Source organism: Cylas formicarius, unplaced genomic scaffold, assembly GCF_029955315.1.
Source record: "Cylas formicarius isolate icCylForm1 unplaced genomic scaffold, icCylForm1.1 PGA_scaffold_2__14_contigs__length_35257938, whole genome shotgun sequence".
Taxonomy (NCBI): Eukaryota; Metazoa; Arthropoda; class Insecta; order Coleoptera; family Brentidae; genus Cylas; species Cylas formicarius.
The window spans coordinates 25,640,030-25,655,568 of NW_026844319.1; the positions used below are offsets into that span (position 1 = coordinate 25,640,030).

A 15,539-nucleotide genomic window follows, 5' to 3' on the forward strand; every position below is an offset into this window, starting at 1 on the left:
AAGAGCTGAGGCAGCGTGGGAATCGGAATTTTGGATTTTCAGTTATGGATAATTTATATATAGAAAGCGCTTTATTTCGTCATGTTTATAGGGGGCGTGGTTATCTTGTTATGTGCTTTTTTTTTTGTTCGTTCTCTTTATTTTAGGAAACATTCTCTAACTTGGCATTTTCAACATTTAAGCCACGAAAATATTCTTCATATTGTACGCTTACATAGTGACAACAGGATTTTCAACGATGCTAGACCTGGATGTCACATAAATACTGAAGTTTTAAATCAACACAAAATTTAAAAAAATACGGGTAAAACGTAAATAATCAATAATTTCAACATGTGCGGTAATTTTGACAGGAAATGAGAGCAGAAATCCAGTGTGATTAAGCCCTAGCCCTAATACTGTTAATGATACAGTGCCACACAAAATACAAAAGGATATTGACAACTATTGAACTTCTAAAACTAGTAGCATAGTATAAATAATTATCTCATATTATTGTCACAGATAAAATTCCCTAAACGAATTTGTTGGTCATTATGGTTCCATACGTTTTGGCAGGGCTGAAAATTATTTTCAATATTATTACCATCATTGTAGTTATTAATTTAACCACATAATCACTTATAAAACGTGTAAAAATGATATAATTAAAAACGAAGATCCTAGTCGTAATTGAAATAGGACAGATTATTATTATAAGATATTATTCAAATTCTTAAACATTTAAGTCACTCAAATGGTAATGCAAGTTGTATTTTCATTTCGCTGCACCGACTTGTTTCTCGGAAAACTTCAAAAAGCGATCAATTAGGTAAGTAAAACATCAACAGTACAGTACACCTTTAAATATGGCCACCCTCATGTTAGCAACTTCCCTTTCGTGCGCGAACCGGGCAAACTCCCTTTTTATTTACCGTAAAACATTTGCCAGGACGCTAATTGCCAATTACACGATATTATACCCCGTCGATATGGCGGATTTTTACCACGGCAAAATTAAGTGCCCGGCAATTATAGCCCGGCCTATTTCCCTAAAAAAAATCAGCACGACACTTTTTTAGGGCACACGCATCGTTTTGTTTTAGTAAAGGACATTATTTTATTTTAATTTCATAGAAAGAGGAGTTTGGTTGTACTTTTCCCAAACCGCTATAAAAAAAAACAACGAATTAAAACCGATTGACAAAAACCATCCATTATAAAAATTATCCACCCTACTCAAATTCTGTCAAACCGCAGCACTAATCTTCACACTTTTACCGAAAGTGTGCCCTTTAAAGCAGAAGCAGGTACGTGAGCCAGGCACAAAGGGCCCTATCACTCGCCTGTCAATACACTATAAATACCTAATCGATGCCGATTTTAGAACCCTCCCTATTACAATTCCCTTCCAATGGAACCTGTTAACGATACGTGCTCACCTGATTTTGCCTTTTACAGGCTTATTCCCGGAAATGTCAGGTGTTTACAAAAGGAGGCGACATTTCTTTTATTCAATTCATCTTTATAACGAAGTGTGGTTTTTGAGAGTTTATTGATACAGTATCGTTTTATTGACATTTTTATCATATAGGTTATCTCTCGAATAGTAAAACAAGCTGCAAGATACAAATAATTGGCTACCGCAATTCCAAAACACATCTAGAATATGATATTTAACAAGAAATGTTGTTTTTGCATTGGTGGCTCCATTTTCGACGTAGGTCCAATAAATTTCCAATCACACTAACAAAGTAACAAAATTAGAAAATAAATATGGTTTTAAAGGATGGATACTTAACAATAACAAAATTGAAATCAAATTCCTGGGGTTCTAAAAATAATTCAAACTTAAATACAATTTCACAGTAACCGACATCTGTTTTTAAGTGCAAAACTGTGAAGGTTATTTTAAATATTGTAAAGGAAAACTGCTTGTATATAGATCCATGGAGTCTCTAGCCCTAGCCGTCTTCCTTCCTTTTATCTTCCCATGATCCTTCTCTAAACTGTCTTCCTTGCCTTAAGTATTCGATCTCATCTCTCCAAGATCTTCTTGGTCGCCCTTTCTTTCTTCTTCCAGTCGGTCTCCATTCCGTCACTTTGTTGACCCATCTGTTCCTCGCTCTTCTTACATGTCCATACCATAGGAGTCTTCTGGTTTCTATGTATTACATGGTTTTGCGCACTCTTCTTCCTTTGAATTCTTCTTTTGTTTAATGAGTACCTCTGCTGGATATGTCATTATACTATTTACAATTGGATCCTATATTAACGTTTTCGTTTTTTCCTTGACGTTCTTGTCCCATATAACTCTATTGCTAAATTGACTGAATTCTCTTCCGTCTTTGTCATATACATTGTCTTCTGCAAGTTTATCTTCAATCGTACCTTCTCATATTCTTCCTTTATCTTCCTGACTATCTAACTGGACTATCGCTAGCTGGTCTTCTGCGAAACAAAGTGTGTAAAGGTAATCATTCCTTATTGGGGCTCCCATTCCTTCGCATTTACGTTTCCAGGTTTTCAAGGCATGTTGCCGGAATATCTTGGAAACTGTTGGTGAAGTTGGGCATCCTTGTTTCAGTCTCTTTGGCTTTGTGTGTTGTTGCCTAGTTTTATGTGTATATTGTTATTTTTATAGCAGTTTTCCATCTCCTTTATCAGTGTTGTTGGTATATCTAATTTTGCCATAGCCTTCCATATTCCTATCCTGGGCACCGTGTCATAGACCTTTTCTTGTCTGCTCTTTGCCTTTTTCCTCTCCATTAACTTTTGAATTGTATATATATGATCTACGCGAGATCTCCTTGTTGCAAAACCTGCTTGTTCTTTTTCGATTTTTCCGTCTATGCTTTGTTCCAATTTGTTCCTTAGCATTCTGCCTTACAACTTTCCCGTAGTTGCAATGATACTAATTCCTTGATAATTTTCACAGTTTTTTGGATTCCCTAAGCTGTATAATTCTTAGTAGCTTCTCTGTTCCATATTTTATGAGTTCCAGTATTATGCCTCCTGGTCATCCTGCTTTGCTGTTTTACATGGTTTTTATTGCCAATTTTATGTGTTCTAATTCAATCGTTATATGTATAAGTTGCCCCTCTTCTTCTTCTTCTTATGACTTTTTTTCTATAAATTCTTGACTTCTTTCGGTGAGCAGTTTCTTGTAGTGCTGTTCCTGTTTTTGGTTTTCTATGTATATACGTCATTTCTTTTCTATTTGATCTTAGTGACAAAAAAAAATAATAGAGAGAACAATGGAAAGTAATAATTATTGTTCATCAAGAACGTTTTCCAAAAACACTTTTCAAAACAATTAACTTGTTAATGGTTTTGATAAATGTAATATTTTTATCGTCTTACATATTTTATTTGTATTATCTTCAATCTAGAGGTTGGGGAGATATAAGATCTAATCATTGTCAATTTTGAATAATTCTGAGAACTAATATGAAACTAAACCCCTATTTTTCATAGGTAATCGCTTGCCCTTAATAAATTTATTCAAATGTCAACTTTTTACACAAATTTATAATTGTGTCGCACATATTCAAAAGTTTTTCATGTTTTGCTGAAAATTAATTTATAAAGCTATATTCGGTTTCGAATGAACTTTCTCATATTCCTGAATGTTAGATAACATTTAGGACACAATTCCAAATTATTTAAAATTCTGTTCATCATTTATTGACCTGAACATTGTGCATATCATAACTGAAAAAGGTCAATACTAGAGTTGACAAAAAATGAGAATGAAAAGAAAATTAATACACATTACATATATTGACATACTACTTTTCTGTCTTGAATTGGAGAATGAAAGTTTTAGAATTTCAAATGCGCCGTGTACAATGGCAAGCCAACATTCTTAATTTTATTTAAGGAGTTATAATTTTACGGTTAATTCTTCATTATTCAATTAATTACGGATAATAATTATTTTCAGAATTTTCCTGTTCTTGCTGTTTGTCTTCGTACTATACCTACAATTTAATGCTAATTTGGCAATATGGTTTTTCTTGATGTGAATCTAATAACAAATGTCACAAAAAACAGTGAAAATGTTTCTGTTAGAGTGTTGGATTTATAAGTCAAGTTATTTAAATAAGTTATAATTAGCTTGAAAAAATATATCTAGAGCACTAGCAAAGTGGAAATGGCATCCAAATAAATACTTCAATAGGCGTTTGAACTCTTACAGAGTTTCACGAGGCAATGCCTAAAGCTATTTTCAACTCGGTAAAGCTTAAGAAACGCAAAACAACTTATTATGATGTCACCCCTCTTGAAGCTATTTGAAGATCATTTAAAAAAGTTTTCAGAAGCGGCAAAACTAAATATTTTTTAACAAGATATTTTTCAAGTTTAACAACAAAGAATAATAGACTTAGCAAAATTAATATAAAAATATGTCGAATCTACCCTAGTCCAACTTAATATTTCTGTTCATTGAACAACAATTAATAGTTGGAGTGACGATCATAAAATCATAATATTACGATATTTCTTAGAAGCGTACGCTCGGAAACTCGACCGTTTACCCCGTCTGGTTAACGTATGCAAAAAACCTCGACAGAACAAACAATATATTAAAATTAAGCCAGACAAAAAGCCCTTTCATCGAAGGTAACTTCATACATTGTCATATGTCCGCACAAAAACTGGTCCGGCCACCGATGGGAAGCAGAGTGGTTGCTTCGACTTTTTTTTTCTCCAGTTGGATCTATTTTCGTTAAAGGGTTGAATGTCTAATGTATGCCTTTGCATCTCATCAAGGGATGAGGAGACCGTGAGAGCGGATGTGCCGCCGCCGCCGCGATTCGAGGGGGTGATTTGTATTTCTGTGTGTGTACATTTTAACAAAGGACGAGTATTAAATTATTTTGTTTAAATTTGTTTTTTATTTTACCTCATGTGAAGCGGCAATAGCGTCCCACTGTAGTTTTAACTGTCAGAATCTAACCAAAACGATACTTAGTTATATGTTTGTTAGTTCTACTTACTGATGCTAATTGTCATTAGTTATGTTTTTTCAAATAATGAACACAATGGTCAAACTATTTCAGAAATTATAAATAAAAAATAGTATTTAGAAATGTGCTGAGCAACTGTGTAGCTTGATTGGCAGACGATGGCCTCTCACACTGTCTTGTCTATTCAGCGGCGGTTCAGTTGAGTGTTAACTTGAGGCCATTTTTGCTGCCATTCATCTGGGATATTATTTCTGAAGAAATGTTTAAAGTGGTCTTCTTTTTAAAATAAGTATAGCTACTTGATGTGCTGCAGGATCAGCACGTTGATAATCTTGAATTCCAACGTAACTAGACAGGCAATAGATTACAATGTCCTAAGGTTATTTCCATAAATGTTTCAGCAGGACTTGTATTATCTGCATTATAGGATCTTGAGAGTACACATTATCAAAGACTTGTAAGATATCCATGGAGTCAGACGATATTCGATACATTTTGGTACTTGGATTCATCAGAAAGTACAGAAGAGCTATAATTATTATTTGTTTAGGTAAGGCAGTATTGATAGTAGGTACATGTGCTAGCCAACGTTGTGGAGATCTGCGTGTCGCCTCTATGAATAAGTCTAACACATTTTTACATTCTGTGGTAAACTATACTCGATGTTGTCTGGATATTAATTTGAAATCTAACCAAAACACTTTGATGTTTTGGAGTGATACTAGGGAGACATTACTTGGACTCGATTTCATTAATAAGCATATATACCGCAACATAGTACTCTCGTAATTTTTCAATAATGTAACAAACAAACAACTGAGGTATTTTTATAACCGTGGTTATAAGATATATAAGAGCACTCAATTAACCAAAACTCACCAAAAATATATCCCAGCCTACTGATTGGTAGAAAACATTTGAAAATTGACCAATAGGTTCTTTATATATCTTCTCAGTAATAGAACAAGCGGGTTCTAACGTTCACGTTTGGTAAATACATTTTTGTAAATGGAAAAAAATTGACAAAACAAACGAAACTCAATAAACAATGTTGTTGTTTATTATTATGTAAGAATGCATTCCTTTATTAATTTGATACTAAAATAATTTTTTTTGCATATTACATAATGATATCTAGCAGATAAATCAATATTTATATAAATGAAAAATGTGTTCCTTAAAATTAGACAAAAAAAACTTAATTCCTAAGTTGCAACATCCCTTCGGACCAATCGTAAAGGAAATAAGGCAATTTCATTGACAGCAGTTTGAAACAGAGCAGGAATAATGGAAATATAATGAGTAGGTGACTATGGTTGTCTGTGGGTTATTCGTCAAACACACGAGCGTGAGTGGCAGAGTGATGAATGATACCCGCAGTAGTAATTTCAGCGGGTTACTTCATTATCCTAACGTCAGGTTGTTTGTTTTCTGTACATGCTGTGTCACAATATAATAGGTACATTATTTTCCGTAAAAAAATGCGCCCATCGTTAGCTAGTGGTCCCGCTTATTTTCAGATTTATGTTTTGATAAAATCGATGAAAGATGAAAGCGTGATTGTGTTCATTCACCATTTAAGGAATTACAAGATACAGAAATTAACATTCTCGACATTTAAATTAAAAAAAATATATTTTATATTATTTTTATTATTAATATTTATTTTATGATTTGATTCATTTAATAATAATTTTGTTTATATCATTTTATATAAAAGAGAGTTGAATTTGAATTGAAATTCAACTGGCAGATAACAGTTTCGTCCACTGATGGAACATGTTGCACGTGGATGATGGTTGAAGGCCTTTTCCAACCGATACCTTCTTTTGTGTATAAAAAAGTAATCTTTTCCAAAAATCGGTTGCTAGAACCCAGAAAACGCAATAGAATCGAGTGAATAAATTTTACTCAATAATTTATACAAAAATGTACAAAATGTACCGGTTATGGACTTTTCTGAACATAAAAATCGGCTTTAACTCCAATTCCTTCTGATGTTAAATGGACGTTCTTTCACACAAAGGGCTTAAAGATATCAAATTTTTGTTTTTGATCAAAGGAATGCGATATATTATGCCTTGGTTTTGGTGATGTTCAAAATTTGGAACTATTTCCCAACAAATGTTTCGGTTACACAGGGAAAATTTAAAAAAAGAACCGCCTTATCCATATATGTCTCAAAGAAAATATAAGAAATATAAGGTATTAAGGTATATATAGGGTATTAATTATTTTTTGCGCCCTATATACAATTCATATTATTCCATCTTTAATTCACTACTATGTTGGCTGCAATTGTTACATGGAAATAAATTACACTAACTGCAATTATCAAAAATATTAAATATAAGTTACAATACGGTTTTGCAACAAGCCTTTTAAAGATTCCATAAAAATGTACGTGGTTAAGTCACATAGCAATTACGGTTCTTTAACATAAACAGTGAGTAACGTTGATTTTTTTCAATTAAGGAAATACAATTTTACCGGCGCCTGGCTAATGACACGAACATAAATATAAGTAATTGCAAAACGTATTCGCATTTTTTTACCAACGAATATGAGATATTTTATATTTAAAAGGGAGGCCCAAGGACTACGCGATATCAACTTACGCCGGTATTGCTTAATAACAATTACGGACATTTTAAAGGTGTCTTGACGGGCAAAAATAACGCTGACAAGGTTGACAACGTTTATCTATATTGCCGTTTTTTCTTATACTTTTAATCCGACTAATGGTCACAATGGAAAATTCGCGGCTTATAATAATTGTTTCTTGCATTTTCATACTTCCATGTAATTAAATTATGTATTTAATTGATTTAGTATTTCTATCTGTCTAATTTTGGCTTTATGGTGTGATAACTCAGACTGAGGATATTACTAAAGTAATTAATAAGCATGTACTAAAAAACGAAACACCGTAGTCAATTAAAAAGTGGTCAACTGACTGGTAAATTAAGAATTGGTCAATTGACCAGTCCTAACACTGTGTGTCAGTCTTATGTGCGGTACAAGTTGCTTGTAGATGTAAGTGAGACTTTTTATAAACCGTTTATAGATAAATTGTCTTCGATCCAGACACCACCTTCTCAAAAAAGTGGAAGGTGTCAGCTGAAAATTTACAAAAGAACTGCTTTGACCATCCACCAAAAACCTTATTATTGTTGACGTCTTGTAGAAATTCTCTTTTTACATGAGGTCAAACCCAATCCCCACATTGTCACTGTATGTAGAACACTGTCCATCTAAACCCGAACTAGATGGTTTTCTACATGCGACTAAAAGTGCAATAACTGTTTAAACAATAGTCTCAATATCGCCAAGTGTAGTGGTTAGAATATAAATTAAAGAAACATCCATGTCATCCTCCACGTGCAATTAATGAAATAATATAAGGTTCAGAAGACGTCATCTATATGTAAGCCACTAAGTAAACGTAAATATTTATGTAAATACGTTATTATATTGGTCTTAACGGTACTCCGCTGCGACCAGTTAATGGTTGGCTGCAAACTTCTCAGGCAAGGGCGATTTATAGAGTTTTCGATATCTGAGATGCTTCCTTATTCTTTGTTGTCTGATCAAACGTCCTCGAAATCAATATGAATAATAATCTCTTAAACTGCAGTTGAATGAATAAAAATATTTTCTAGTAAATGTGTTTTTACTTTTCCCGTTCATATTGGTGCTGTCCAACTACTTCGCAACGTTTTCTACGGAATGAACTCTAGCCGTAAGTAAAAACCCTACCTGCATGCATACATTATCATATTTCAATGGGAATTGCAGGTACGAAACGTCAGTATCAAAACTACCTTCTAATTTTTGGGAACCTTTAGATTTAAATAATTATTATATATGCATAGAATCTATGGGGTTAAATGAAATGTTATATTGTTTGAAGCAAAAGGGTTTTCACGGTACTTATTAGAATCTTTACCCTTTTTTTCGTATCGTTTTTAATGGAATATTTTTTAGAACGTTTTGCGCATCGGGCATCTGCTTAAAATATTGCCGAAAATATTGTCTAATACTGATCTGACTAAACCTTTTTTGTATTTTAAATGCTTGGGTAACGCACAACGGTACACGACAGTAACTTTTTATTCAGCAAGTGGAAATGGCTTTATAAGAATAATTGTTTATTTATGACACTTGAATATCCGTTGAATAAATTAATACCAAATAAGCTTTCAAGCCACGGTAATGTGCTTAAAGTGTTTTTCTGTGTGCCGTTTCCACGCAGAATTGCCCACTTCATGTATATTTACAATTATGTGCTTACCTCTCAAATTGTGTTTCTGTATGCGCATGGCTTATTAGGCAAATAGAAAATAGCGATGGAAAAACGCAAACGGCAAAATAAGAAAATATAAAATCGACTCGGCTTAAAATTTAAATAACGAATAATAAATTGTAATAATAATAATAAATATTTGATACCAATGCAATTTATTTAAAATAGATTCTGCTCGCTATTCTAAAATCCCCAAGTGTGACGTAGGACTTTTAGAATTGTAGGAACCAAATCAATCGGTTTGTCATTTACATTATAATGCTTCGTCAATTTTTGTAATCTTTTTAATTATTGCAGAGTTCGTGATCATTTGTCAATATTGTAGTAACTATTGCTTTGTAAACATTAAAATTGGAAATAAAAAAAAAAGTTTGAGTATTTAACTGAAAATCAAAATATAACCTAGAAATATTATTATTATTACGTTTGCAACAGTGTCTGAATATTGGTATTTGTGTTACTCCCATCAGCGGTTTTAAATGTCATAGTCTTTGTTCGTTACTTTGCATAATGACTTTGTGATGATAATTGCTAAAGTTTAGATTTATTTGTGAACCTATTTTTTTTAGATGTATTTGGAGATGCTTTATTGATACCTTATACTGCATGCAACCTAAATTGTCAGTAAATACATAAATAAATATTGGTATAGAACATTTCAGTCCTATAGTACATTTTGAAACAACAACATATAAATAATTCTTTAGTTTATAGGTTACATTTTCATTTAATACTCATTATAATATAATATAATACAATATAATACTCTAACTTCGTTGTTCCAATTAGAATTTTTAGTAGATTTTATCTACTGGTGGTGTTTTGACATTTGTTAGTTCTGTCGGTCACCCCACCTGTCACTCTTCATTCACTGAGTGCTGCTTTGTAAAAATGTATCCAAAAACTAACTGTCGCAGAAAAAGTACAGTATGCAGTCCTTTATTGAAATCATAAGCCAAGTAACAATTATTGAACTTGTGGCAGAATATGCTATTTTATTTAGTCGATGAACCCAATGTACTCATTCCGCACTGAAATACATATTTTTTTATATCTATCTATCTGTAAGCATCAGCAACGTGTTTTATTTCTGCCACCTGGTTGCTAAAATGGGAAATAGCGTCTCAAATTCGGCAATCGGATGGGAAGAAGGGATGCGATCTCCGACATCGTATTGTTCCCCCCTCGACGAGCATAGTTCGCGACATTTTTTTTAGATGGCAGCAGTCGGCAATGAGATAAATTGTTTCCGAAACGAAGCCAAGAACATTTTTTTGTTGAAACTCAATTCTTTTTGAACGTTTGGTTTGTTGAGATGATAAACACCCTTAAATTAAGCTATGGTCAGATGAAAAAGTATAGTTATGCTCGTATGCGTATCCGGTATGCGGCTTTGCAGGCTTCACAATTTCATGCTTGCGTGATAAAGTATCATTTTACGCAAATATATATATAGCAAGCGGCAACTTCTAAAGATTCGACTTAATTGAGAATGGCGTATTATAGAATGAGGAATATCGGGGTATGGTGTAAAAGTTAAAGTTTGATTCGAGTCACATTAAAACCATTCTAGTGAAAAATTCGAAAGAAATCTTCAACAATACAATCCAACTCAGTATAATAATAATTAATTTTAGTTAAAGAAAATATCCAATTTTTCTGATCAAGCTCATCGATGCTAATTTGCTAATCTACCTTCAAAACGCAATCGATAATAGAGCGTTTCATTAGTTTAGTATTAAAAGAAATGTTTTACGTTTCAAAAGTTCTTTGAACTAGTGCAAAATTATTATAAATTACTAAGTAATTCGTTTCAGAAATTGTGTTAACGGTAAAAAAAAGATCGTTATTGAATTTTCAATAAAACTTCCACAGGCTACTGTATTTCTATTTACAAATCTTCTGGATTCCTCTAGATATATCAAATTGGCTTTTGAGTATATCAAAAAACAGTAATTCCACTGGCGTTTGGATCCAAATTTTATATTCTGCAAAATGTATACATTTAACTCACTTAGTTTTTGATCTCTTGTTTTCCAGCAGCCTAAAATTTGCAAATTACATTAGCCTGTTAGAGTCTAATTTTTTTCACACGCTTTTGTCCAGAATTTGATGATCAGAAGTCGCTTGGAAATGTCAGATAATTTTCCAATTATGAGTAAATTACTTTTCTAAACAGGGGCCATGTTTTATTATCAGTAGTACTGATCGTGTGAGGGTCACAAAAGAAATCATGTCAATTAGAGTACCCACGTGAGGAGGAAACACACTGAAATTGTTGGTGAAAATTATCTAATCAAAATACCAACAAATAGTAGCAGTAATAATATATAGCATAATAAATCAGAGCTCATAGATATTGCCAATTGAATTGGCATTTATATTTTCTTTTCAAGAAAAATTCAAAAATGTTTGCGTATACTAGAGAGCGAATGGGCAAGTTCGACATCAAAAATAAAAAGCAATTTCTTCAATATATTTTCTAATATTCTTGTTTATTCATAATATACCGTACTCAGGTAATGCAAATACAAAACTGCATAGAGTCATGTGGGGCAAGAGTGCTCATTTTTTTTTCTATGGTCATAAAATTGTAATAATTGTACAAAATAAATTGAAATAAAAGTATTTATTTAAAGGATTTATTGATTTAACAATTACGTAACATGAAATTCAATTTACTTAATTGTAATTAAAGAAATAAAATAAAATAAATGGTAGTCAGAATGCGCACACTTACCCCAATATTGGGGTAAACGTGCGCAGCACTGCGGGTAAGTGTGCGCATTTGTAATAATTTAAACCATAACTTGTTACATATAGTTACACCATATTTAATGTTATAAATATTATTTTTTATCAATACTTATCATTTCTTACTTCATTTTTTATATTTATATATTAAATATATAATTTTTGACAAATACTGTTTAACTTGATTTTTATCGAGAATAAGGCTTAGAGTAGTTAACAGTTTTGAATAGAGATAAATTCAAATGAGATCGTTTTTAACGAATATGAATATGATAAAATCTTAATTATTAGAACATATATCACATATGAAAGTACCAGTTTCATAATGAGTGCACTGTTCATGCCACCAGCTATGACATAAGCTACATTTAATCCAATCCTCTGTAGGTGGATCAACGTATTTTTCACCACACAATGCACAGTAATCATTATTTTCCTTAAAATCATTAATATTTTCTTGACTAGCCTTAACTTTAACAGCCTTATCTTTGGTAGTAGTATTCTTCTTTGTTTTTTTTTTTTTAGAATTTTCAGTTTTATTTGCACAAGCATTTTCTTGTTTCAATTCTAAACGTCGTTTCTTTTTAGCTATTTTTTCTTCTTCCTGACTTTTTTTTCCAATTCTAATTTCAAAGGGCTATCAGTAGCGACAATAGATTTTTTACCTTTTCTACGTCTTGTTTGTTCTTTCGCTTTCGGAAACGGTTGGATTGATGACAAAGGTGTATATAAATTAGAACATGTATCTGCAGCTGGTTGAGAACCTGATGATGGAGTCACTACAACTAAAGCTAAATCTGTTACAGTGCTCACGTGTGATGAAGTTGGTAGTGGATACAATGTTGAAGACGTACTCGGTTGAAGTTCTGATACAGTTAAAGCATTAGAAGTACTTGGCAAAGACTCTGATGTAGAAAATGCAGTAGATCTAGTAGCTGTGATATTCTGTGAGCTACTTTTCTCAGATGATGTACATGGAAGGTTTATGTCAGTAACAGAAGCTGCTGCGAAATCTTCTTCTGAAAAAATTTCTCTATCGATAGGCCATATCCCAGAAGTTCTAAAACCTGAAGTAGCATTATTAACAGTTGCGACTTTTTTTAAAGCTTCATTAACTAGTTGAGCCACTTCTGTCTGCCCAATGACCCGTCCTGGGTTACTACTTAACCATTTGTCACACTCGTAAGCAAATTTCGTTTTCAATGGTCCCAAAAATCCACGATCTAGAGGTTGCATTTTGTGGCTACTGTGTGGTGGAAGAGTAAGTAAATGAATACCATTTTCACGACAAAAGTTGACGGCAGCTAAAGAAAGATGACTACTGTGGTTATCTAATATCAATAACACTGGATTCTCTTTAGTGGGTTGCACGTTGTCTTTAAAGTAATGAAGATATTCTAAGAACATATTGGTATTTACAAATCGAGAATCAGAAACCATTCCAATACTTCCTGGAGGTGCATTATTTAGTAAATAACCCTTCATTCTTTTACGAGGAAAAATAAAAGCCGGCGGAACATAACTTTCCGTAGCACTCATGGCACAAACTAAAGTAATGGTTCGTCCTCTCTCAGCTGAAACTATTTTTCCTACTAACTTTTTACCTTTGATTGAAATCTTCTTTGGCACAGTATTAATACCACTTTCATCCATATTATAAATCCTAGTAGGCTTAAACTTATACTGGTCTTGAAGACTCTGCAAGTTGTCGTAAAACTGATTGACCTGGAAACGATTAAACCCCATTGCTTTAGCTATTACTCTTTGACCCGCTGGCTCCAATTCACGTCCGTTTTTTGGTTAATATAAAAAAAATTCTTACCGTTTTTTTCTGACTGTGATTAAATATATAAACTATTTTCGAGTGTAACTTTTTATTGATTGGTCTCTGGGCCACAGAACGTTTTGAAAGAAATTTTAGTTATTTTATTTTAAAAAAATAAAATTAAAAATATCTTTGGCAACAAACACTTATACTTAAGTTATCTGTAATATCTACTTCTACCGACTTTTAAAAACATGATTAAATGTTGACCTTGATGTTCTTCCGTCTGTCACTAAAGAATATAGATTTCAATATTGTTGAGCGGTTTCAATTTTTATCTTTTACATAAAGGAGAAAAAAACGTTAATACCGGCAATTTTTTTCAGAAAATTTGGATGGCACTAATGTGTTCTACAACCTGAATTTTAGAATAGAATACACAAAATAGAATAGAAATGTTAGGGACAAATAGCTAAAAGGTCGGGTTTCCCTAAAATATTAGAACGCAGTATTCTTGAAAATTTTTTATTGTATAATAGTCTACAAATTTGTTTTTTTTTTATCTTTTGTGGTTATTCGAAACATTTTCAGTACTAAACTAATATCTAGCCAAAAGATGTAGAGATGTAGGTTAACAAAACCTGTTCAACAACGTGTGAGTGCGACGTGACTAATATTTGGGGCTTTTTTGTTATATGCGAAATTGTCAGATCTTTTTTATTAATTAATTTTTTTTAGAGTTATAATTGTATTAAAAAGTATAGCTAAAAACAATACACGTTTTTTTGATCAGTTCATATTGAAATCCCAATAATAATAATAATAATTTAGCAATATATTATTTTTTCTGCTTGTTCCATTACTACTTCCCTATTTCAGGGGTTTTTGCTTCCAGATAAATGTTTTGCCAATTAAAATTTTAAAATTTTACTATTTCCAAAAATTGCTACATAGCTAAATAGCTACATTTTAACAAATGTCGAAGAAATAATTTGGGCCTGTGACTAAAGTGTGGGTGGAGCGTCACGTACATAAAACATGACGTCAATTGTCGAGGTTATTCGACGCTCGTGCTGTTTTATCCGCCGCACTATCCTATATCTGCCGTTAAACTACATCCTCTCGCGGCACATAATATCGAAAATATGAGGCGTCGACGCCAGCCAGAAGCGTTCCCCACAAAACAAGGACATTAAAAATCCATATAGATTGCAGGCAGGGCAGCATTGTTACCGAATATGATGGATGTGGCTTTCTTTGGCCGCCTCACCGCCCAAAATCAATTTGTCTTCTTCTTCGCTGAAAGTATATAATGATGCTCGCGAGGATAAGAAGACAGCGACGACTTAAAATAGATCGCTAATACATTACGGGTGGGTAATACGTTCCGTGGCGGTGATGAGATGTGGGTTTTAAAAAATGATTCGCCAGAAAATATCGTTTTTGCTTCGCGATAATAACGCGGATATTTGTAAAAAGTGCGTCCTTAATCTCTCGCGAACTAAAATCGTTACTCTAATGACGGAATCAGATCACCTCTAAAGTGCTACGAACGTTATCTACTCTATTGGTGTGTTGAAATTTGTGCACCACGTTATTTATATTTTAAAAGACAGAAAAAAATATTACTGACAATGAAATTTTTGCAGGTCTCAAGTAAAAATATAAAAAACCAATTTGAACGATGACGAACTTGCTAAAATTATAATAAAAAGGTTATGTTTTTTAACGTTTAACATTTTTAGCATAATTTTAGCGATTT

At 32.6% G+C, this 15,539-nt stretch overlaps 1 protein-coding gene across 1 annotated transcript; it reads right to left on the reverse strand.

Annotated features, from left to right (window-relative positions):
- Nucleotides 1-12,600: 12,600 nt before the first annotated feature.
- Nucleotides 12,601-13,758, reverse strand: LOC132698671 (uncharacterized). The gene has a single exon (XM_060664864.1). The coding sequence runs from the start codon at nt 13,756-13,758 to the stop codon at nt 12,601-12,603; it is 1,158 nt and encodes a 385-aa protein (XP_060520847.1).
- Nucleotides 13,759-15,539: the final 1,781 nt, after the last annotated feature.